We start from the raw sequence: 26,689 nt of genomic DNA, 5'->3' as shown, positions 1-26,689 counted from the left end.
ACTCATCCAAAAAGGCTTCTTTAAGTTATCCAGACCAATATTTAGAATAATGAAACTGTCGTATGTTTGCAAGAGAGCTGTGATTGTCCCTTCCTTTCTCACATGGTGGAAAATGGAAAAAAAGTGCTGAAAGAGGTAAAATGCTCTCCTGCCACCTTGTATGCCGGTCTGAAAGCAGGACAACCAAAGTTTCTCCTGCACCTCTATACATCTGCTTACAGCTATTATGGAAAGCTAGAAAAAGATCTCCTTCTGCTACTTGCATATCTTTTGCACCATCAAGTAAAATGTGTACTCTTATCCTGTAACTAATGCACAATCATCCACTTCTTAATAGAAAGGCCACTCGCCATTTTCCATCAGATCAGAGCATACACACAGAATACCTGTCCTTTAGCAGATGCACATCTTTTCTACAAACCTCAGAGACCTGTTCTCATGTTGATACCTAATTGCACATGCACCTTTAAGGCATTTGTTTTTTACAGGGCATTTCTGAATAACAACTCTAACAGCATTAATATACAGTGAAATCATTCAGCAAGCACAGCAGATCTTGTGCACTGAATGCATCAGGTCTTTTTGTGCAAACACAGTGTGTAATTGTGCAATTAAAATCTTTGGACATTACAGAAACAAGAGTGGTTGTTATAGTCTTCAAGCTGTGGCTAATACTAAAACTCTTACCTGCAAGATAGTGGGGGGGGGGAAGGGGGGGGGTCATGAACTACAACAGAAGGCTGAAAATTGGTAACTCAAATACTCAATAATAAATTATGAGTATTTTTCCATGAATGATGTCATCATAGAGTTAATACCCTGTCTGATAACAAAGAACACTGTTTGATGACGAAGACCTTTTGCTTCAAATCCAAATTCAAACTTCCATTGTTATCTCAGCTTCCTGACTTCTGAACCACCTGTTGGGACCATTTACTGCTTGTAGTGTGTGTGATAACAACAGCAAACTCCCTTTTGCAAGGCCTTTGTTGATACCTGCCCATTTCAGGTGTCTGCCTCACACACACAGTTCTAGCTCCATAGTGGGATTGAATCACAGAATCACAGAAAGATGGCTCAAAAAGGACTTCTGGAGATCTCCTGTCCAACCTACCACTCACTACCTCTCACCACCACTAGATCTGGTCAGCATGACTGTCTAGCCAAGTCTTGGAAACACCTAAGGGTGTTTCCTCTGCCACCTCTCTGGTGTTCCTGCTGGCTATATTTTTACTTCTATTACTTTTTTTTTTTTTTTTGTGTTACTGAAAAATAAATTAAAACCCTCTAGAAAATGGCTTCATCCTTGGGAAGTCTTAAGAGTTCCAAGTACATTATATGGAATTATTACACAGAATTATTTGAGTTATTCTATCTGACAGTTTGTCTTTCTTCATAACAGTTCAGAACAAAAAGGGAGTTTAAGAGTACTTTTCAACAAGAAGCTTTCCATTTTACAGTAAATGTTATCGAGGAACTAAAGTATTCTCTTTTACACACAGCAATACAGCTGGTGTGTGCACAAGATTGTTTCCAGGTCCGTTAATATGTTCTGGCTCTGCCCTGGGTTTTGCTGGGATGAAACCAGAGTGCATTTTCCTGTGACTTGTTTTTGCAAAAAAAAAATCAGGGCGTCCAGCCTTTATACTGAAGAAGACCCAACAGTTCCCAGCATCTGGGCTGTACTGAAGGAAGGGCATTAAGAAGAGCAGTGCCAGCAGGTCAGGGAGTGATCCTACCCCTCTGCCCAGCCCTGTGTGGCACATCTGCAGTGCTGTGTCCAGTCCTGGACACAGGACAGCAGGGACATGGAGCTCTTGAAGCAGGGCCAGCAGAAGCTGTGGAGATGATTTAGGGCCTGGAACATCTCTGACAGGGAAAGGCTGAGGGAGCTGGGCTTGTCCAGCCTCGAGAGGAGCCCCAGCTGAGAGGGGCCCTCAGCCCTGGGTGTCCCTGTCTGCAGGGAGGGCTCCGAGCAGGGCCCAGGATCTGCTCCAGGGGCCCAGCAATGGCACCAGAGGAATGGGCAGGGACTGAGCCCAGGAGGTTCCACCTGGGCAGGAGGCAGAACTTGTGTCCTGGCCAGTGACTGAGCACTGAACAGATTGTGCAGAGAAGGTGTGGAGTCTCCTCACTGGGGATATTCCAGACCCCTCTGGACACAATCCTGTGCCCTGTGCTCTGGAATGGCCTCGCTGGAGCAGGGAGGTGGGACCAGCTGCTCCAGTGTGGTCCCTTCCAGCCTGAGCCATCCTGGGGTTCTGTGAAGCACCTTGCACTCTTACTGGTGCCCTGCTCATCCAGATCTGGCAGCCAGCCCCATAAGCACTGTGAGAAGCATCATGCCCCTAGGCCAAGCAGCTACCCATTGCAGTCAGCATTGCTCTGGACACATTTAAAATCTTGGTATTCCCGATTTTCTCATGAAACTTCTGATGTTTTCACACTTCTCCTTATCCTCTATTCTGATAATCCATGGTCCAAGATATGGCTTTTGCAAGTACTAATTCCTAAGTAGCTGCTTTTGTACATTGCAAGTGGCATTTCAAAATGGCTGCTTCCTGCTCAATAATAACACTTGTGTAATTAACAATTAAGACAGTTAAATTTTCGTTAGTGAGTAGAGGCTCAATCTGGCACTTGAATTCTTGCTCTTGGAGCCCAGGAAAGTTAGAGCATTGGTTTCTGAGACAAAACATTGTCCCATTTCTTCTGTGCAATAAAAAATATCCACTTGGTCTTAGATAATAATAGAGGACAAAATACCAAGTGGTATTGAAAATATTTAACCACAAACAAGTGGTACATATTTAAAAGACCTTAGAGACTGGCGTGTTATACAAACCAATCAAGCTCTCATGGTTTAATTTGTAACTAAAACATTTTAAATAGAAGTATAATCTAATGTGTAGAGGTTATATATAAAAATGCAGATGGCTACAGGTAAAAGACACTAAGTTAATGCTGCTTGGCTTTCACTCAGACCTTACTCCAGTGTTCTCAAAGTACTTTGCAACTATTGATCAATGTGTTTTATGAATGAGGGATATCTCTAGCTTCTAATTATTTCTACAAAAAGTGATGTAAGACAGAAGGTCAGTGCTGCAACTAGAAATGGAAAGTTTAGGTGCATAATTTCCAAAGAGAAAAAGAAAATTATTTTAGGATTTTAGACAAGCAACTGCATAAATTTGACTTTCTTATGGAGTTCTGAAACCTTAAAGAACTTAAAATTTTGAGGTCTTGACTGTGTTCATAAATATTTTCTAGTGGACTAGCTTTTTAATGCTAGGTCAAAAAAATTATTCACTATGTAAAGTTCAGCAAATTTCTGTAACTCCTTAGAGATTGCATTACTATGATGTAGAAAGAAACTGAGATTGATTTCCCAAAGAGGCTATGACAAACCTCTCCTTTTAGGGCAAACAAAGTATAGCAACAGAAATGCCAAAGAACAGTGGTGTTCACTAGGCACAGGAGTATACCACAGCCTGAAATCCAGCAGCAGCTAGTCAAACCCCCACACAAGAGCTGCTTGTTTTCTCAAGCTTTCTGACTGGTGGCCTGGCTGATGGGACTCTGCATCTGCTGTCCTGATAGACTGATGAAGGGCTGTTACTGCTACTGTTGATGTTTCCACTGGACATGTCATCAATTGGCATGGAAACTTCATTCTTCATTTGCTGAATAGCGAGCAAAAAAACTCAGTTTGGCTGGAAGACTTTCATCAAGACTCTTTCCCATATGGAGAAAGCAAATATCTTCAAGAGACCTCGCAACACTCAACTTCCTGGACCATAAAGGGGTGGGAGATGATTTAGCAGCTTTGTAAAACATGTAGTGTGGAAGTGTAGCTGTGACCTGGAGTTGCAGGAGAGATGGAAAGCATTTTTTTTACTTGAAGGATAGATCATGGCAGATAGCTCAGGCAACTTGTTCAGAGTGACAAGATTTGTGCGCAAAGGGAATGTGGTACAGTAGATTTTACAGAAACATTATTTATGAGTTAGTGGGTGGACAAAAGGTATTTTCCACAGGTTGTTGCAGATCTAATCACAGAAAGTTCAAGTGGTTCTCTTTAGCCTCTACATAGTGCTACTTTATAGATAGTGTTTTGTTTTAATTTAATTTCTCTAGACTTCCATGCAACTTTTGGTACTTCACTGCCTGGAAAATTATTACTGACACTGGAAATATGGTGCCTGGTTATCAACACTGCAATGAAGATATGAGGTTGCCAGACTTATTGTAAACAGAGCGTAATTACAGTATTTACGGTTGAACATCAAAATGGGAAAAGATGCCAAGTGGCATTTATCAGGAGTTAATATTGGGACTGATACCATCTAACATCTTCCCAAATAATTCGCAAAATGAAGTAAATTGCACATTGACTGCATACATTGTACACACAAGAGGAATATGAACTACAACACAGCAGGTTGGTAGGTTGGAAAAAAAAACCAGAAAGATCTGGAAGTCTAAAAGGGAGAAAGAGAAGAGTGCATTTAAGAGAGAAACTAATCTAGACAAATGTAGAATAATAAACTCACACAAAATTAACACCCATCTCAAGTAACCAAATGGGAAAAAGCCAATTTTCATTAAAAAAGAAAAAAAAATCCAAGAGATTTCACAGTTTATTCACACTGAAAATTCACATCAGGGTATATGCATCAGGTTTGACAACTTGTTTGCTACATTTCAGCCTGATGTGATGTTAAAAGGAAGAATAATATATTCCTTTAAAACCCTGCCTTTTAAAATGCATTTTTACTTTTTTTAAACATATACCAAATGCTCACAAAAGACCCAATTTACAGGCCCATCAGCAGAAATAATAAACAGCAGTGGGACATCAGTAAGAGACACAGAAGCAGCATATACAAGGAAGTCAGGAACCTAAGTCCATCTGCCCTCAATACTGTCAAGGGTTCTAAATGATCACTATGCAGTAGAGCAATGTCCATGAAATACTAAGCTGCCACTGAGTCGTTGACTTTAGAAGCTCAGCTAGACCCTGAGGAAAGCTATTACTTTATGAAAGAAAGTAAGATTCTGAGGGATATGCAATAAAAGACCTTCAGAATTGCTGAAATAAGCTCGCTAAGTGACTACTGTACACACTAATGAAACTCCAATATTTTCTGTAGAATGGAAATTGTCAAAAGAATATACCCTTGCAATAAAATTAACTTGTAATTAAATAAATTCACCAAGGATAAAAACCATATTTTATGACAAAAAAAGCCCCCTGAATGGACTGTTAAATCACTGCTCCTGGCTGAGAGTTTGAAGAGCCTGCCATCTTTTTTTCCCATCATTATTTGGTTAATCATACCCACAGTACAGTACATTATTTTGTCACAGAAATGATTCATTACAAGAAAATATAAACACTTTATCAAAGTGAGTGTTACTTTTCTTCCTAACACAGCAATCCAAGTATATCTGATGCAGACAAAATGGCTGATGTGATAGCAATCAACAGTATTTTTTTTATGTGTGCTTAAAAACCTGCTTACCAAGGGGAGCCATATATTCTGAATCCCCTCACGGTCACTTCAGAGTCTTGAAGATAGATGCAGTTTGTTAGAAGAGACTGTACATTTTCATAGCTCTCTGGCTTCAGCTTAGAAACAGAGGGGAAATAGTAAAAGTCCTGCTTGATTAAGTCAGCCATGAATTCCTGGTCAAAGGTCAATTCATGATTTCCTGCTATCACAATCTTGTATTCATAGGGCAGGCTACCTAAAACAGTGAAAAACAAACAAATTACTTGTTTTATGAAAAATCTGATAAAAGCAAACAGATAGACACAGTGTTATCAGTTCCTGTAATATGCTCACATATTTGAAACAATCGAGCCTACCCCTACTATATGTTATTGTAATTCCTGCTGATTTCAGGTAAATGACATTACTGTCTTTTTCATGGCACACTATGATTTAGCATGCTTAGCATTAATGTGTTGAAATTACTTTCAACTCATCAACCTTAAAAACCAGTCTGCAGACTTCTGCTCTACTATTTACTTCTAGTTAATTGCCATTTGTGCTGCAAGTATCATTTACTGTGACAGTGATGATAACTCTTTGACAGAAATTAGGGTTCAAAGAAGATCAGCCGTAATGCTTCATAAAATCATGTCAGCTCTCTTCTCCCAGAGCTGAGGTCTTTGTCAGCCTGTATTGACACTCAGAACTTGGGTCAGCCAGAGGGGTCTTTGCCCTGACATTAATATCAAGCCTTCTAGCATGGGATGGATTCAGTTTGGCTGACAAAAATCCACATCCCACAGTGAAATCTCACTCTTTGCCTCTATCCCATGGTTTTTTTCCTGCTCCATTTTCTCAGTGACTCCCTTAGCTCCGTGGACTATAATTTAAAGTGACTCATGTTCAAGAATATTTTACAACCTGTATTTAGTGAAAAACCTTAGAACAACCTCCTGATGAAGGCAAGAATATATATGCCCACACACGTGGGCTTTTCCTGAGAGCAGCACTGAAACAGAAACTTTTCACCTGACTCCACATTTGGTTGTTCACTGGATTCTGCCCCTGAGAGCTGGCATTGCCTGTCTCAAATAGCTCAGCACAAACCTCCTAAGCATATCTGGGAGGAAACAAAGACAGGAACTGTGCAAAGCTGCATTCATTAGCTTTGTTTCTGCACTGTTAATTTGTATCAGGATTAAGACAGTCAGAAGAGGAGATTGGGACCAGAAAGAAATATTTTATTGAAAATTAAACCCGTGTTGCATGACAGCAATTTTTTGGGGTTTTAATTTTAGAAGTGCATTGTTGATAACCTAAAAATCCTTAGTGATGGCCCAAGCTTAACCTGGAGGCAGTCTATTTAGAGAACACAAAAAACCAGTTAATATGCAATGGCAAAAGCTGGCATGAGTAGGACTTCAGAATAAAATGCAACAGTGTGATTCAAAGCTATGGAAACAGAAGACAGAACAGTGGTAGCCTAAGGGAGGTGACACAGGGCTGAACTTTGCCAGATGAAGATGTGGGTGATTCTGAAATACAAGTTTCAGACACTTGGAACACCTGTATTAGGAAAGTTGATGGTACAGGTTCCAGTCTTTCTTATGGACCAAATACATACATGTGTTTAGAACATTTAACAAAAACTCTTGTCAGATATTTATAATTACATGTTAAATGTTCAAGATTTAATAATTTACCTGAATGGATTCTCCATTTTGCTTTTGAAACGCTTGGCATTTAGCAGATGCGTACTCCACCTGTACAATCTTTCCAGGTGTGCACACACACACACACACACACACACACACACAAGTTAAAAATGTTATTTACATGCTGCAACATGTATGGGCATCTTCAGGCCTTAAAGGAATAAAGAAATCCTGTATCCCACAATGTTGTTACCAGCTCCATTTCTGTTCTCTTTGGTAAATCTTTTCCAGCTCATCTGATCCATCCATCTAGCAGCCAAGAACCTGTATGAGCTGGTTATAGTTGTTGCTTCCACTAATGTATTTATGTCATGTTGCTGTCTGTGGGTGTTACTTAGGCAAATTAGCAAATTACTCTAAATGTACAGTTACATTTATTATAGTGGCGGCCAGAGGCACTGCTGTAGTTACAGGTCTGTCAGCTTTTCAATTAACAACTGTGTTTTTGATGAGTATGCATCTCAGTTTTTTGTTTTATTCTTTCATTCCACACCAGGCTTTGGTAAAATTATTTCCTTTTCTTTGTCTCCTTAACTACACTTTTTACCTTTTAAATCTTAATTTTTTACTAACAGGGTATTTTCTGCTGCTTATTCATAGATTTAGCAATATTTTGTTCAAACTTGCTCCTTGGAAGACTTTAGAATGTGCTTTGCTTTTTACTCTGAGGGCTTTTGAATTACAAAGTCAGACTTAGGTATAAATCTTTGAAATCTTGTTCCTGCCTGGGCACTGCTGTTGTGAAGTTATGTGTAAGGAACTGATTTCTGCACAATTTGTAGCCCTGGCTTCCTTAGCTAGGAGCAGGACATCCCCAAGGGCACATAATCTTAGAGCTGTTGTATGGCTGTGTTCCTATGCACAGCCCTAGAACACTTTTCCATTTTTTATCCCAACAGCTCTTGATCACAGAAAATTCAAATGCTTCCAGGTTCATCAGTTGTTCCACAGCTGCACCCAGGATGGAGTAACTACACTCAGAAAGACTCTGCAGGGAGTCTTTGTGGCCATGGCACCCTGGCTGTGTTAATCACCAGCAAAACCAACTGAACAAAGGAGGCAAATTTTGTCCACCACGTAGCACTTGTGAGACCTCCTTTGGAGTGTGGGGTCCCATCCTGGGCTCTTCAGTGACAGGAAAACTACTGAGAAACTGAGGCAAGCCCATCAGAGAGCTGCCAAGGTAGTTGGGATGAGGGGAGAGACTGAGATCTGAGGCTGTTCAGACCCAGAGAAGATTCAGGGCAGACCCTGCAGCTGGTCTGCAACCACCTGGGCCCAGGTAAATGCAAGAGCAAGTGCTTCTCAGAGATGCGCGACAAGCAGCAACAGGCAAAAGTGAGAACGTGCTACAAGGAAAGAATTTTATCATGAGGATGGTAAAAAAAAGAAATAGGTGCCCTGAGCAGCTGGGAAATCTCCTCCTTCAAGGGCACTCAAAGTTCACCAGGCCAAGGTTCTGGTCTCTAACCATGCCTGCTTTGAGGGGAAGATTGAACTCAGTATCCTCCAGAGGTCCCTTCCATCCTCCCTGATTCTCTAGATTCCTGTCAATCCACACTGGAAAACAAACCAGAATTTTAAAGAGCCTGCGATGCTAAAACAAATCCAAACCTCATTTTGTGTTGTGATTGTAATGGAACAAATCTATGGCAGACAGGCAATTTAACAAGACTAGAGAGTATATTCCATTAACTCTGGTGTAAGTTTCTCATACTATCCATCTAGCAGATGAGTAGGACTAAATCCCCAGCTGATAACCAATTAACATTTGATTCTAGCATATGGCTTTGCTGGTGGGCAGGTAGCAAACTCAGTATTAATACAGAAGCTCTGTGTATACAATGATATTAAAGAAAAATTATGGCTGTCACAGGAATCCTGCACACATATCCAGGACAAAATTAATTCCCCAGAAAAAAATAAGGGAGGAAGCATGTAAGAAACAGATCTGCCCTTCAGGAGTGCCAAGAAACACATGCAAGAACATATGCTATGGGAGTCAAAGATGTAATTTCAAACAAAGAAAAAAAAGAAGAAAAGTTATGAATTTGGGGGAAGTTACATTTTTTGTCTGATCTCTTCTTTTGACCAGCCAAAACAAGGCAAGTGTTTTTGTCCAAAGAAAAGGGATCCTTCTGTTCTTGGCACCTGCGAAGATTCTGCTAAAATATGCCTCTAATCTGGCCATAAACTGCAACTAGAATTGGTTGAAAAAATTTTACCTAAATATTTTTCTGTATTAAAATACCACTTGGATGGAATGGGTTATATTTGGAAATTCACACAGTCTCTCTGACATTACCAAGGGGAAAAAAAAATGAAGCAAAATGTCCATTTAAAATATTTTGGGGTGAATAAAAATTTCATTTCTAGGCAAAATTTCTTTTTTTTTTCCCTAAAATAAGTGTTGGGTTTTTTCCTCTCACTATGTTTAATTTGCAAGAAACAAGAATTATTTTCCTCCATAATCAACCTCTATCTACTTCATCCTATTTGGATTTGGAATGAAACATTTACAAATCAAAATCCTATCAGAAACCCACTGGCTCAGATTCAGCCCTGGGCTTCTGAGCTTTCTCTTTCAGGCCACATTAAACTTTTGCCTTCTGCCAATTTAGAATGGGGCTCCAAGCCACCATCCACTCTGTCAGCCTCTGTATTAATGTGGGATAAGAGATTTCTCCCATCCTTTTCCTTCTTCTCAGCTACATGGCTCTTTGTCTCTCCTGCCTTATTTTCCCCTTTCCATTTTGTAATCTCCCCTTACATGCAATAAAATGCTGGAGACACGTTATCTTGCCCTTAATTTAGCAGTTTTAGCAAAAGATATCTTTTTTCTTAGGGAAAACATAGAACTTGCAGAAGTGCAATGCTTTAGACTTCTGTCTGCTTGTCACTCCATATCTATCTGAAACTGCCCAGCAGATTGAAAAGCTATTTACTACATAAAAACCTCAAAGATAATTATATTCCCTTGAATTTCCTGAAAGTGTCTAAGGTAAATAATTCCCAGTCTGAAGGAGGGGTTTCAAAGGAATGAGGCAACTTGGAACCCACAACAGATCTACGAGAATAGATCCAAGAAGTCAGGCAGCAGTGGCTCTGCTCCCAGAACAACTCATCTCACAAAAAAATTGGCCCTAAATTTCCTCCATCAATATAATTTCTTATCATTTGAGATTATTTTACTATCAACAATCTCAGGTTATTATATTTAACTTATATATAGCCAGATGTGTTATCATCTTACAGATTTCTTCACTTCATCCATGGAGGTTTTTTTCAGTTTACAGCAAAGCTTCCTCAGAAAGTTTCTTAGCCTTCATTTTTTCAGGATAAGAATATGACAGCAGTTCTGGTAATATAATATGTATAGGAACATATATATTTCTTTAGCTAGGAACATCTTTATTCCTTTCATTACTGCAGATTACTAATTAAGAAAATCAACCAAACATCTAATTTTTGCATGTTTATGCACCAATTACAGAATTATTGCAGCAATTTTTTAATTCCAAACTCCAGTAGGTTCTTTTTATGGCGAACATAGTTTTTACAAAATAACTTGAAGTGCTGGGGAACCATTACTTGGACTACAGGCTGCATAATGCAGCCTGCTGAGCAGCACTGTCTGTTTGCTATTTCTCTGCAGCTGAGCTTGTTTAAAGTGGAAGTCTGTGTTATTAAGGGTTCATCCTGTTCTATTAGCAACCAAGTAAACCAGATCAACATTGCAAATAATCCAAGAGCAAACTCGCGATGTCCATACTTCAGGCTCCTCTTGTACCAAGTGAGGTACCTTTATTAACTTTGGACCTCCTCTGAAGCTTGCAGTTGTTATCAGCTCCCAACTTTGCCGAGCTAAATGCAAACCTGGACAGGCAGATGTGTTTTGTTTGTTTCCTGGTATTTTGTACTGAGCAAAATTTTTAGTATTCATTAAAAGAAGTGACAATCATGTAAGTGCCCACTTAGTGCTTCTTCTCTCTCATTTCAACCTTTTAGAATACAGCAGTGAGTGATACAGTGGAAAGACTGCATAACTGTCTCAGATTGCTTTTTAGCATCTTTTTGACAGTTCTGTATTTAAACACTGATGCTGATGTCTGGGAAATTTACATTAACATGCTTTTTGTATGGTGTGTAATCTGGAATAATACTGTAAATGAACACTCCCTCTGAAGTCATCTGTAACCTTCCAGCTCTATCCATTCTTGTATTGAAAAAGCCAGTAATTATACCAAACGCTAAAACAGCAAACACATAAAACATCGCTCACATTGATAAAACAGGATTCCTTAAAAATAGATGAAGGCAAATCAAACTAAAAAAAACACCTGATTATTATCCAACTTAGGCTCTTTGATATACTGTGCTTTATACCCACCCACATAATATAATTGGTCAAAATTACTTCTAAAGGAAAAGTAGCTTCCTTTTAGCCTGGTTTGTTTAATTACCCTGCAATTATGCAGAACCAGCCCTATGCATAACTAGGCCATTAGAGTAGCTGCACTGAATCAAGACAAAAGGTTACGTGGATCCGCACATTCTGTTCACCTGTGGTCTATAAGAGATGTCTAAAAAATTGCACAACTGCAATGTCTGCCTGGACTGAACCTTCCTTTGATGTGTCACCTCAGCTTATGGCACTTGATGGCTTGAAAGCCACCAACTATGTAAGTCACAGTCCATTTTCATAAGTTCGTTTGGCGTTTTTTTGCTTCCTGGGATAGTTATAGTCTTAAATTTTCTGGGGAGATATAATTCCTACCACATCTTTTCTGCCCCCCCAAAATATTCTAGTTTTGGTTACAACTTGTATCTGGGGACCATGAAAAGGAAGGAGCTGGGAAAACTGAGTTAAAAAGTAACAATTAAAAAACGTTTTACACTTCCTACATGGATCTCTGTGCACGCTGATACAGATTCCTATTCAGATCTTCAGATCCCACGGAGGTGTTTCAGCATCTCCCACTTGTCACCTTCTGGAAGGGAAGACTACAAAGAGCCATGTGTCTTGTCAGCGTACGAGGTGTACAGCACTAATAACCATGTTTAATGTTTGTGTACAGTGCTGCACAATAGGTGTTCAAAATGCTGTGCTGAGAATAATTAATCCTCCAACACATTCATGTGGTAGGTGGATTAAGCATCATTTTCACAATTTCACAAGGAGGAACAATAAAGAGGCTGTCAAATCTGGAGATGACTAACTAGAATTTGGTTGCCTGTCTTCCTCAGGCTCTTTCAAATATCTCTGCCAGAGGCAATGACAGTTCACAGACTTACATCCCAGATCTTTCCAGTTCCGTGGCTGTTCACTTCTGGGCCACACTGCCTTCCTAAAGCTACCCTTGTCTGCTAGTCTGGGACAAGACTGGGTATTTTTATTCACTTGCTCATTTGAAGGGTCAGGGATCTCAGTATTTATGAAACCTCAGTCTCAGAATCCTGGAGTTTGGATACTTCTCAATGCATTAGTGGAAAGACGCAAGCTCAATATTAGTACAAAGTTCAAGAAATACCCCAGAAGCTCATGGGATTGGAAGGAGGAAATGAAGGAACAATGCTTGAGCACCTATCACCTCTACAGCTTCTCACCACTGGCATAGGAGGTGTATGTGGAAAACAGTCGCTTTGGATCATCTTCCCAGTACAGGGATGCAACTTAAATATTCCTCACAGAAGCCAGTTTAATATTCTGAAGTTCCTAGGACATCCTAACTCCCCAGAACTGGAGAAATACTGGGACAGTGTGCTGCAGTGCAATTTTCTGTGTCTGAGCCTTGGGTCAAGGCTCAGCCACCATAAATTTAAGAACAGCAGTAAAAACCGACACATTTTTTTAGTATGCCCAGTCTTTTAAAATTGGCATCTGCTCTGAATCCCTACACAGCTCAGTGTTTTTCACTGCATTTCCAAAGCCATTCTTTTGTAAATAGATAATTAATGCTTAAATACTTCTTTCAAGGGGTTTCTACATTAACATAAAAATAGCGTAATTACTAATGGTCAAAATGGCATGACTACAATATATAAATTCTAATTCCTTTTGCTGCTCTGAAGCTGATTTTTTTCATCTTCAGCATGATTTTAATCTGCTTTAAATGTGAGTATTACTTAACTTAAAAATATACCTCTTAAGAGAGGAAGAAAAATAATTACTATCATTTTGCAAAGCTGAGTAGTAAAGCAAAAGTAAAGCTAAGCCTAGTGACCACAAGTTTTTCTGAAGATCTTTTTTCAAGACTTTTAAAAAGTAGAGATGATACTTATTAACAAATCTCTGATTCTGTCTACAGAATCTAATGCGACAAGTTTAGATCAAATACAGTCTAATTCTAGAAACAGGTAATGTTCTAGTAATGCTAGTTACTACAGTTGGTAAACATCTTCACTCTAAAATATTTTTTAGTCTGAAATAAAAATCTTATCCTTTGTGCTGAGTTTGCCTAGGTCAACTTCTGAAGTGCATATCAAATAATGTAATTCTTTTTTTTGTCTGTGTTTGTGTGTGTACAACATGTAATAATATTTTCAGGAAAATACTCTGAAGAGCTAATTATTGTTTTCCATTACAACTCCAAGCCACTTTCTATTTTTTTATTTCCAATTTACCTTGAACTTGAGTCTCAAATAGAGAGTCTGTCTTAGAAATTGGAAAATCTCAAGCAAACACACTGAAACAATATATATTACACAATGTGTTAGTTTAAGTAATCTTCCCAATCCATGCACAGAAGAGAATTCTCAGAGAAAAGATGGAAGTAGTGCTGCGGCTTATACCATGCACAGAAGAGAATTCTCAGAGAAAGATGGAAGTAGTGTTGCAGCTTATACCACAGATCAGCTATTTAGTTAAATTTCCAGGAAAGTAACCCACAAGCTCAAAGTGACAGCGGGTCCTGGAGCATACGCAATTTGGAAATGATATTACAGGCTTGAGCAAAGGGAATTACATGAGCAACTGAACCAAGCAGGCAATTTCCAGTGCCAACAATATGGGAGATAAAAAATAGAGATGGTTTTGGAGTCAGTATTTGATGAGTGTACTAAGGCAGGATATACGTCTTTGTATTTGTCCTACAACACGTTTGATTGACATGCAGGTAAGGAAGGGAATAAATAACAAAACCCAAAATAATGAAAAAGCTGCACATTATTTTTGTCTGTTTGAAGTGCTATCATTAAAATCTCCTGAACATACTGGAAAATTAGCACATGTTCAAAGTCATACCATGCATTCTTATAAATCATCAGAAAGTTTCCCTGGATTCTTGGCCTTCTGTTCATTCCTACAATAGAACATACCTTGTACTTTGTCTTATTCTGGTTCTCCAAAACTGAATTTTTAAATTTGGAAGAAAAATACAGTAAGGGAACAAACTAGATAAAAAAAGGAAAAAGTTGAGATATGATAACAAGAGAAGGGTCAGTTCAGAAAAAAAAAGAGAAGGCAATGAGCAGGTTGGCACTGTTTGTATGCTTTGTAAACTGACTATTCATCCCCTATTTCCTTCATTTTCAACTTAGAAAATTACCCTGCAAAACGTTTCAGTTACCCTGAAAAATGTCAGCAAAATAGAAATCTCACTTGCAAAAGTGCATCATGATATTTCATGACTGGGCAGTAACAGGACAGATGAAACTGAACATAAATTTATGCAGAATCATTTTTAAAATTTGGAAAAAAATACACAAACTATAGACACAGTGATGGGTTCTGAACTAGGTATTACCATTCAGGAAAGACTTCATGGAATTGTATTAGGAAATTTTATGACAATGCCATCTCATTGTTCTGTTAAAAACAGAATTATCGACAAGACCAAAAAGGAAAAGAGAACTAGGAAATTTCACTGTACCAGGGTATAAATCTGTAGTGTTCTCGGAACATGTACAGTTCTGGTCTCACTCTTTTTGTAAGGATGTGGAACTAAGAGGTACAAAGAGTGACACAGATGATCAAAGGCATTTAAGGACTTCTGAACATTCTTCAGCCTGAAAAATATCTTAAGGACAGATATGGATAGAGCCTAAAAATTCTTAAGCAGAATAAAGAATGATAAATTTTTCACTTGCCTCTTCCAGTATTAGGAAATACCAAATGAAACTAGTAGGTGAGAGGTTCAGAATAAGCACAGTTCATCTCAACATCCCTGTCATATTCTGGAACTCTGCTGCAAAACTTTGTCTGTGCTCAAACTTTGCACAGACACAAAATGTAATTAAAAAACTCAGTGAAGAAAAATCTATGTATTAAATTAAAAGTAATGCTGGGCTACCTACCAGAGAAGGCTGAGAAAAAAGGCACATCCACTGATCACCAACATTTTATCTCTTCCACAGAATTAGACACCAAGCCAGCCCTAGTGAAACCTCAACTCTCTCCCTGAGAAAGGCTTAGAGGAAAAGACACATGACAGAAAGCAATTAATGACCAGAAAGAACCAATTGAAATGAACTAGAAGGCTTTAGGAGTCAGAAGTATAAAACATGGTGACTAAAGGGCTGCCAAAACAGAACACCTGGGTACCAGCCCCAGCCAGGGACAATACCGGGATTGTAAGCGCCATTACCCGAGCTAGTAGCGGCCTTCCTAGGAACCAGGGACAGTCAGAAAAAGAGAACAGATTTTAAGGGATGACTCATCCAGCCAATGTGCCTCTATTAGCACAACACTTGAGCATGTGCTTGATAGAACCATAAGGCCCATGGAAGTTAATGATGGTAATGTAAAATAAATTTTCCATCAGACAGGCACAGGAGTTTTGAGTAATGCTCAAAGATAAAATCTGAGTTTGCTGAAGGGCGAGTTCATCTGAAAAGATGAAACAGAGAGACCGGAGTGGCACAGACCCAAGAGGGTATGGCAGAACTGAAAACTGAAAGGTAGGAATCAATGCTGCACATAGAGACTTGGAGCAAAAGCAGGAGGAGCGTTTGTATCTCCTGCTTGAGGGGAAGCTGAGATCAAGGGAAGCTGTACCAAACCTAGTGTTTCTTGCAAGGCAAAAACAAAGTTGTAATCTAAGGACAGCAGGAGACACGGATAAGACAAAGAAGTGGGAAAGTGAGCCCTGTATATGAAGGAATAAACAGGGAAATCTGGCAGCAACAAGGAAGAATGTCAGTGGAGGAAAAGTCGGTGCCAGAGTCTGTCAGTTACTTTCTCAAGAAACCAGTAAAATATTAAGGAAGAGGGAGAAGGTTGGATTGGCCGTGGAGCTGCAAAATTAGCTGTTGGAGACTAACGCCTTCACAAAAAAATGGACAACCAGCAAAAGCTTCTGAAATTCCTTCTCAATGGGGATGCTTTTAACCATTCTGCCATTTACTGCAGATTTTGTGAACACTCAATATATTCAAGAGTTGATAAACTGGTTGTTTAAAACAACCAAACAAAAACTTGATTAAAAATTTAAGTTAAATCTTTATTTTAAATTGCCAAGAAACCAAACAAAAACCTTTTAAATTGCTAATTTCCTGTATGTCAAATATTTTGCTCTTGCAAAAATATAACTCCAACTACCAAGATCACCTTTTCCCAAGCGCACGCTACCATGAAAATTGGAAGCATGCCTGAAAAGTCAGAAAATTAAGCGCTTTTTTTTGGAATAAAAATGATGAAGAGAACATCACAGAAATGCCTTGGGAAATCTCTCTACTATTCTGAGAGGATTTCAGCTTACAGACATCTTCAGAACACCGTACAGCTGTGACCAGCAGGGAGGCAGATGGAGAACTGGAGACAAAAACTGTGCAGCAAGCAATGAGCACAGCCCCATCCTTGCTCTCCAGCAATATCCCAAAGCACTTCTCTTCCCACACCAGCAGATAAATAAAACCAGGATTATTTAGAAGGGGTAACCATATGGTTTGAATAATTTGTAAATGCTATTTTGGGCACATTACTATAATATATGGTAGAGACCTACAAAACAGGGTCAAAACTTGCTGTTTTATAACCAACCTGTTCCTTTTGGGTACAGAGACAGAGTTGATAGCTCTATATCAAGTATTCCACACGCTGTTCCTACCTTCATAGTCACAGAAAAAAAAAAAAATTGTTCTATGTGGGGCATATTACTGGGTTCCTGAGCTCAAATAAATATTTATCAGTCTTGCTAATAATTATTTGCTAGTAAATATTTGTTTAAATTGTGAAGTCCTGACTTTCCTTTTTAAATTTCATTTCAGCCTACATGCGTCTGTCTGCTTTGTGCCTTCCTAGTGTGGATTACTGCAATATGTAGCAAAAAAAAAAAAAAAAGACAGAAAAAAAATGCAAAAATATCAACTACAAGTAAGAAAATCAACACAAAAACTTGAAATCTGTTACCCTTAAACTGGGTCCTTTCTCTCTCCAACTCCTTCATTCCCTCTCACCTTTTTTTAATTAATGAAGTCTTAAAATCCAGAAGCCACTTTTATTCTAAATTAAGGTATCTGCAATGCTGCAAGAGCAGCACTGATGAGGGTTTTTGTCTGGATACAGTGCATGCTTTCCAATTTTAATATTTTTTTTTTTTATCATATACAAAACATTGCAGAAGCACATGTAAATCATCACTCTGTTGCCCAGTGGAACAGAATTTCAGTTAGCAATGCCAAAAGTTGCCTACAGAAGGCATCTACATCTGGTCTGCTACATCCAAAGCAGCAACCACAGGCACACAGGGTTTGCTTTGTTCAGAATTCATCTCTGTGGCACAGCTGAGCCTCAGATATTAAAAAAACCCCCAAACCTATGAGCCCTCTGGGGTTAAACAGAAAAATGTTTTCAGTCACAACAACTTTTTAGGGGAGGCAGCAAAGCTGTAACAATGTATGCAAGAAGTGTTATGTAAATCATTAAAGGCCTCCTGACTTCAATTGTTGCTAACACCAAGAAGTTGTCTAATGTACACTTGAGAGCGGGAAGGCAGAACAGATGAATAGTCTCACAAATCCTATTTGCTCAGTTAGAAAAATGCAAAAATATTTGTCGAATCTAAGGAAAAAAAATCTGATTCCCACTCACTGCCATTCAAATTTAAAAGTCAAATTAATATTCATGACTTCTGAGTGTGTGACGGTTTTTAACTGGGAGGCAGAAGGGGCAGATACAATCAGTAAACAAATTTACTGTCGAATCCACACAGAGTTCAATACCTACCTAGCCACTCGTTGAATTTTTTTACTTCACTAGGAAGTCCCAGCTCAGTAAAATCACCAGCATGTATTAGCACATCTCCATATGGCATTTGGATGGGATCAGTTCTTGAGTGAGTATCAGAAATACAGACAAATCGTGTATATCCTGGAGGCTTCGGAGCATCGTGGGGCACCGGATCAACCCTGTAGGAAATGCATCATAACAAGGTTATAAAGTATTTACGTACTCCTTGGTGTCTTCTTTGCAATTTTGACACTACTTTTTTACCTTTACAAAAGAGTACACAGACTTCTAAATCTGCCTGATGGAAGGATTTCTTAAAACAAACCTAACACTAATGGGAGGTGTAAAAATTCTTGATGTTCACATCACAACATTTGCAGTATTTGTTGGGTAGATAGATAGATGAATTTAAAGAGATTAAGGAAAAGAGATTGGACTATGGCAGTAAGTGACACAAATACCCACAAATAAATCAAATATATTGCCATTTTCAAAGGAAAAGTACTATCCCATTTCATTGTTTAAATATGATTACACTGTACACAGGGAAAAGATTTATTTTAGATACATAAATACATTTATATGGTTTGGGTTTTTTTCCTAATTATAACTTCTTTTCTGCAAGTTACTCAATTTGAGCAAATTCAACTAACACATTTTGGAGATATGTTTCAGTGTGTTAATGCAAAGCAACATAAAAACTCTCCTAACAGCTGTAAATGTACGTTAAAGCCTGACTATTGTCAGGACAAAGTGACGATTTTCTGGGCTTAATTACACTAAATGAAATCAGATGTTCTGAGGAGTGAGGCTGCATTGTTCAGAACCCAATCTCTACATGCAAAACTGAAGAAACTAGAAGATCTGACCCAGTATGATGAGACTTACTTATATTTTACAAGAGGAAATCAAAGAACACCCCTCTGCCATAGAAGGAATACTTGTTTTCAAATCAATCTTTTTAACCTCAATCCATATTTTGTTTGAATACATGGAAGCAAACCTATCTATATGCAGCTATACTTTATCTGCTACTCCAGTTAGGGAATTCTCGTGGAAAAAAAAACAAAAAGCAAGAGATGCAAGAGTTATTTTAATGCCACTAGAAACCAGAGAGATATACAGAATTGTTATGAGCTATTTTACTTTTACAACGTTTCTTTTGAAAGGGCAAATAAAATTACTTTTGCTCACTGTTGCAGTATACAGTACATATTTCTATCCCTTGCTGGCTATTCTTCAATTCAGGAGCTTACTTTTACATAAACAAACTCAGGGGAAAAATCATAGAGATCTTTGCTTTTAATAATACTACTTCTGTTTACTAGGTAAATTTTCAAAAAGCATTTTAGTGCTTAAAAGGTATAAGATAATAATTTTTAGTCACTCAACCTTTTCTCTGTGTAAAAAAATTCTATGAAATTTATAGGCAGATAAACTGAGGCATTTTTGACAACCTCACAGGATAAGTGATAGGGTGAGGAACAAATCTAAAACATTGAAATCTTGTTAAATACAGAAAAAAGTCTTAGCATTTTCTACAATGTAACTACAACACCGGAGTATGAACCAATTATTTTGTACCTATCTTTGTCACATAGGAAGAAGAAATTTTGGGGTTTTTACAGCAAAGCTGGAGGAGCAGCCTTTTTGTACAAACACCTTAGGGTTGTCTTTCTGAAGTTCCAGGTTTTGAGCAGAAAGTAGCTAAATATGAGCTGAGGTGTAAACCCAGCTGTGATCAAATCCTACCTGATGAACTGCATGCCAGGGGCATATATAAGCAGGGGTGTCCTGGGAACTCCAAAACTTGGGTGGCAAAGACTGCAGTGCTTGGACTCCAAGCAGCTGAAAACTCCTTGTGTAGGGTACGTGGGGAAGGGCAAATGAAGGAAAAGAGCTGAGATGTTAAAAATGCCTCTGTTTTGGACACGAGAGCTGCACAGGGCAAGCTCCAGGGGAGGCAGCAGGAGTGCAGAGGAATATGGGTGGTCAGTGGTAGGGCTCAGACTGGGAGGTGAGGATTTGCCCTCTGGTGGGAGCTGGGTGAAGGATGATGCAGTTCACAAAATGAACCAGGATGGTTGGATAAAAATGGTGAGGGACTGACCTTGGCTATCACTGTAGCTGTTCAAGCTAAAAGGATTAAACACCAGTCCAGTAAACTGAATTATTGCTCTCCCTGCCCAACACTTCCCAAAGCGAGTTACAGATGGCATTACTGAGCCAGCTTTAAATCATGGATACTGCCTTGGCAAACAGAAGGATATGGACTGTTCTAAAACATCACTCTTTGACTTTTCATGGTAGGGTAGCCTTTAAAGCAGGTACAGCTTCTCCTTCAGAAATATTTTAAAGCTCAGCACAGTAGTGAGATGGGTGTTAGGGAGCAGTGTCCGTTTCACATGGGAAGCTGTGTGGAAAGAACAGCAGACTTACCATGGCAACCCCATGCAGCGCATAATGCACATGCTTTGGATGGGTATGGGGAAGGTGTGGACAGCATTTTCCTGGTTGATGAGGTATGTGTAACTTTTAAATTCTCTGCAATAGGCCAGAGAATTTTCGTGGGAAAAAAGGCATCAATACAAAAAAACCCACCCAAATAAATGAGATGCAGATTTCTCATGTTGAAGTGATATGCACGCACTGAGACCATATATAGGTAAAAGCATATGTCAAGTTTCACAAACTCATCTAAGCTGTATTACTGGAAATAATTTCTGAAGGCTCAATCCCATATTCTTGTGTAACGCATTCCCACAGCAGCTGTCACACCAACACCCAATGCACAGCTTGCAGCATGAGCAGAGGAATACAGATCTGCTGATTATTTTTGTGCAAATGCTTTTGTTTTTCTTTAGATCAGTAGGAAAACTTGCAGAGAAACTGAAAAGCGAAGTTGGAACATCTCAAAGCAAAAACATTTCTAGAGGTTAGTTTATACACCAGATTTCAGTACTTCAGGAAGGAGTGAGACAGGCACTTTCCAGAAATGACTGATGGACTTGAAAACACTGGCAGAATTTACCACCCTCCTTGTCAGAGGCAACCCAGCCATCTCACAAGCACAGGGATGCCAGACTACGACAGGTCTAGAAAGGGCTGTCAGCATATTCTGGGAGCTAAAACATCAAATAAGAAATCCAAACCTGCACAGAGGACCAAGGAAGAGCAGAAGAAAAGGAGCATGCAACCCTCCTGCCCCCCACCCCCCCTCCCGTGGTTAAAGTAGTTTTCTGAGAGTTCAGATGTTAACAGGTCTTTGTGAAATGTTGCTGATTGCCTGCAACATCACTAATGGAGGTATTTTGAACCATGCACAAAGCCTTCACCTCCCTGAAGTTAAGGACAAAACTTGCATGCACAGAAGCAGAGCTAAGATTTCACCCACAACAGTCATGTGAATAAAAGGTGCTTTTGTCACCCTTTTTATGTCTACTTTTCCCTTCTTTATTACTATTCTGTTCACTGGTAAGAAGAAAAAGCAATCCTGCTGGTATTCAGAAACATTATTTACTATTTCTGTACAAAGGGAAAGCGTAGGTCAGATTGTGGTACATGTTTCAATTCATTTGGCCTGTTTTTCTATTTGCACAAGCTTCTTCAATAGTATTAATCATTCATGAGAGATTTCTATACTCTTCTGAGGAACTATTTTCTAAAAATATCTTATTTTCAACTCCTCGCTTGGGTGCTGGTTTTCGATCATGTAGTTGACTGCCTAAGCCTCCTGTACCACAGCTTCTTACTGGTTAGAAGTTTAAGCAGCATATTGTTGAGACCCAAGTGAATACTAATAAATAACTTATTTTCAGCCCAGTAAATAATATTTAGCTTTTAAGATCAGGAAACAGATCTCTGAGTGCCCAGGAGCTGTCTGAATATTCACAAAGAATAGCTAAGCCTCAACAAATCAGGCAACCTGCATTTGGCATTTTCATTGTAAAAGTATTTCAGAACCCACATTTGTTTGTTTGTACTTTTTCTACCATTTGCCAGCTCTATAAACAAAAGATGTTTCCCAGTGCTAACACTCAACTCATTTTACTGTTTGCATTTCAGTAGGATCTAAAAAACCCCAACACAGACCATAATATACTGCCCCCAAAAACCAAGTGTTTGCTCACCATCTTGATATACATGTTAGTCATCAGATTTTTTTTATATAATCTAATTTATGCCAAAAAAGGCATTCACTAAATAGACACACAGCATTCAACCAGTCACAAGTGCTGAGTTTTTTAACTGCAGAAATCATGACCAAGGTTTTTAAGTTATCAAATAATATTAAATGCAAAAAATGTAAATTAGGTGACTATTTGTTCTGTCTTCCTAATGGAAAAGAATACTCTTTAAAAAATGAAAACTAGTCATCTGATCTAAAGATAAGGCTCCTTCTCTCTTTAACATACACAATAAAATAGTGCAGACATTTTCATTCCCTATAAAAATATTTTACAGTAGAATTTTATACTTAATTTATTTGTAATAGCTTTACTGTTTTGCTTTTCCTTCTGGCTCTAAACTTTATGGCAGGTTTCATTTCGTAATTATAATTCTCCACTTTACATTACAAGTAAATCATCTAGAGCAGTTAATTTTACTGATGTTGTCATTATATAAGAAGTCAGAAACAAACACATTATTTTAATTACTCTTTAAGCACTTGGCACTTTTGGAAAGTAAGTTTTCGGATGGGTGCCCACAGTATTTTATGTATTTATATGATTTTTTCCTTGTATGCAGCTGTAATATAACTAACCAAACAGAACATGTGGTGTACAGATCTAGGCTTGGTATTTTCAGCAGCCATGTACATCAACATGCAAGTGTACAAAGCAAACAAACGTTAGTTATTAAGATTGCAGAAAGTATCATCCTTATAGCACCTTGTGTTTTATTGCCACCACTTGTTTTATATTTATCTTTTCAACACCTAAGTACTATGTATTACACTTACACCAGTGAGGGAATCTTTCTCCCATCTTTTAACAAAGTACTTTTCAAATGGACTGATTTCTTGTCATTATAGTAAATATTATTAGAAAGGCAGCAAACAGCATTCCTTGAATTCTTTGTGACTGGTCCATCAAATACCACGTCGACAAGGCAATAACCATTCCGAAGGATGTGCCGGAGCAATAACAACACTATAATACTTACATTTGCACATGTGGGGGCTGGAAGCGTCCCTGGTTAATGTTGTAGAACGTGAAAGCCTGTGTGGGGTTGGAGCTGTACTCATCCACCTCGATGATGAGCCGGCTGTGCTGGTGCCTCCTGGCTGCCATGATGTGGGACTGGGCAAAGGCCATGTCTGCGTGTGGGGCCGGCGCCCTCAGGCCACCATCTCTGCTATCTCCCTGCAGCGGGGGCCAGCACCATGGCAGCCCCCGGCCTGGCCAGCACGCTCCCCTTCCGAACACCTGTGGCACAGGGAGACACGCAGCGTAACTGTCGACACTTCCTCTGCTCACCGTTTGCTTTCTGTAACGTGAGGGGAAGGCAGAGGGATGAAGACAGACTGCTCAAAGTACACAAACTTTTCTAATCAGCAACCTGGCGAACGCGCTTTACTAGAGGTGGGAAGCACAGAGTGAAAGTAAGCTTGCTACTTGCTTATTGCTCAAGTATTTTAGACTTTCAATCCAAACCCAAAAGGTAAGACCATCATTCATTCAGAAAGCCACATCAAATCACAATGTTTTTCCAACACAATCGTTTACTTTCTTTTCTTTTTTATAGAACTGATGAAGTTTTATTCCCCATTCTCCCTCAGAAAACTCCCACCAAACCTGAAATGGAATACCTGACTATGCACACCTCAAATGCAAGTAAATTGAACAAGAACTAGTTTAACTAAATTTTCCCAAACTCTGTGACATTACAGAGAAGCGTTGCAAGTGCCTGTTCTTTACATCAACAGAAGAGTAAATGCCTTTCTGTGCACTCAATCCAGGTTTTATAGCGTCACTGAAGGAACTTCTTGAGGAGCATACAACTCCTTGAGTGAAGGACATAAATATGAAGGGCTCCCCTTTCCAAAATAATTGGAAAAATTATTTTCCAATTATTTCCAATAATTTTCAGTCAGTACTAGCCCAGCATTCTGGATTCACAGGAAAACAGAGTGATTCCAAGGCTAACACACAGTTAAAAGTTACTAAATATTAAAAAATGTAAAATCCATACAGGTTTTGTGTTTGAGAATAAATTTTTCCCCGGAGGTTATGCAAGTCTAGAACAGCAGTACCAAACATGGGCAGGGGAAGAACAACGTGAAACCAACTGGAATGCAAAGAGTATCCCCTAGAAACAGCAGAAAGTAATTTAAATGTGAATTTTACTCTTATTTCCCAGTTTTAATAAAAAATTGATTATAAGCTATAAAGGTGGGTATTTTTACAGTGTAACTTCGCATCCTTTTTAAAAGTTGTCTGACTTAAATATTGACTTTCATGCAAGCACGGGCTCTTTTCTTCTAGGGAACACAAGCAATCTGTTTCAAAGATGTATTTCATGAAAAGCCGTGCTAGAATGCAGCAATTCACTTAATATGCAGAGTTTTGGAGAGCAGGACTGGAAGAATTTTCTGTGACCATGCTGATGTGCCTTTCCGCCATTCTGAAGGGAGCACTGCCGAGAGTGATGGATGAGGGAGGCCTTCACAGTCACTCAGATTTTTAAAGCTATTTACAAGTACTTAGGTTCAATTCAGTTTAGTGGCAGTAAAGCACTTAAGCATTTTTAAAAATCTGGGCTGCAGCCCTCTGCTTAACTACTGCAGATGTTAAGTGCTCCAAGAAGTGGCAGAGTATTTTTGTTTGGGAAAATCTTCTCAGGAAGCCGAAATGAAGGATTCAGCTTGGTTTTTGTTACTGGCTGAATGGCTGTAAGATGATGACAACTTGCTGTCACTAACAAGCCACAGCAAAACAGCCTCAGAATAAAGGAGTAGATTCCTACATGCCCTCCCCTAGAACTGAGCGGTAAGGAAATGCTAGAATAACAACAAAGAAAATTTGGGATTTCAAACACTCTCAGATGCCAAGTTCAGGCTGCAGAAGAAGCAGCAGCACAAAGAAATGTGCCATAGCAGGAGGAGGGAAGGGAGGCACGATCCTTGTAAGAATAATCAAGTATAAATGGCTGCATTTAGGAAATAAGAAACTATGACAGCAGATGTGAAGAACCTTCCCTAAGGAGCTTCCTGTATTAAATGATGCATTTGTAAAGAAGTTTGAATAGTCAAGGTCAGAGATTTTATAGGGGGCAAACTGTTCTAAGTGAACCTACTTCTGTTTGAAAGAAACTATTAGAACTGGTGACCTCTAGAAATATTCTCCAGCAAGATAAATAATTTATGATTCCACACTCCACATAAGGATTTCAACTACCTGAAAAACACAGTCTTTTTTTTACAATTTGGGGGACTGTGCCCACTTTACAGACAACCTGAACCGGGGTTTTCAAAGGAGTTAAGGCTCTGCCTTAGGGACCTAGAATCTCCCTTTAGCCTTGAAGCTCTCAGGAGCTCAGAGCAGCTGGGCAAACAGCTTCTGTCAGTCTCCTCTTTGGGTTCTGTCCTTTACAATTTGTCACAAGTCAGATGTCAAATCTGCTGCAGAAACAGCAGCTAAATGTGCATGTACCCCAATATCCACCCTTTGGCTCTCTTCCTCTTTCTGAGTTAGTGGAATAGCACGTACCAACACAATCTAACTCAAAGACAAATTTGTTTGGTGAACAGAAACATATCCAGTACACCACTGGACACACCCTTACTGCAAAGAGCTCTTTTAAGTAGGGAATCCACCTTGCACATGGGAAAGTGACTGAACCACACAATTTGTGGCCAGCCGGAGAGAATGGCAACAAATATCTGGCAAAAAGTTCACCCTATATACAGATGAAAAATGGGAAGACAACTTATTTCCTTTGATTAAAAAAAAAAAAAAAAAAGGGGGGGGGAAATGCAACAGGATATTGAGCCTTCTGCTCTGCTCAGTGACAGTCACTCAGTGCCAACCGTGGACACATAAAAACCATAAAAAGAATTGGAAAGGGAAGGGAACTTCTAGGAAGGGAAGTTCCTGGGAAGGGAAGGGAAGTTCTGGGAAGGGAAGTTCTGGGAAGTTCTGGGAGTTCTGGGAAGTTCTGGGAAGTTCTGGGAAGTTCTGGGAAGTTCTGGGAAGGGAAGTTCTGGAAGGGAAGTTCTGGGAAGTTCTGGGAAGTTCTGGGAAGGTTCTGGGAAGTTCTGGGAAGGGAAGTTCTGGGAAGTTCTGGGAAGTTGGGAAGGGAATGGG

The 26,689-nt window shown here is 39.1% G+C and overlaps 1 protein-coding gene across 1 annotated transcript in view; it reads right to left on the bottom strand.

Moving 5' to 3' along the window:
- MPPED1 (metallophosphoesterase domain containing 1) overlaps positions 1 to 24,429 on the bottom strand; it is a 46,485-nt gene extending 22,056 nt beyond the window's left edge. Inside the window, exons 1-3 of the mRNA XM_059847863.1 lie at positions 23,547 to 24,429; positions 18,378 to 18,559; positions 5,526 to 5,751 (exon numbers count right to left, since the gene is read on the bottom strand). Coding sequence (XP_059703846.1) covers positions 5,526 to 5,751; positions 18,378 to 18,559; positions 23,547 to 23,698 — 560 coding nt within the window. The 5' untranslated portion in view covers positions 23,699 to 24,429. The remainder of the gene's footprint in view (positions 1 to 5,525; positions 5,752 to 18,377; positions 18,560 to 23,546) is intronic.
- Positions 24,430 to 26,689: the final 2,260 nt, after the last annotated feature.

Source organism: Haemorhous mexicanus, chromosome 5, assembly GCF_027477595.1.
Source record: "Haemorhous mexicanus isolate bHaeMex1 chromosome 5, bHaeMex1.pri, whole genome shotgun sequence".
NCBI lineage: Eukaryota > Metazoa > Chordata > Aves > Passeriformes > Fringillidae > Haemorhous > Haemorhous mexicanus.
Note: the sequence above shows the minus strand (reverse complement) of the source record. Positions and strands in the feature narration are given on the sequence as shown.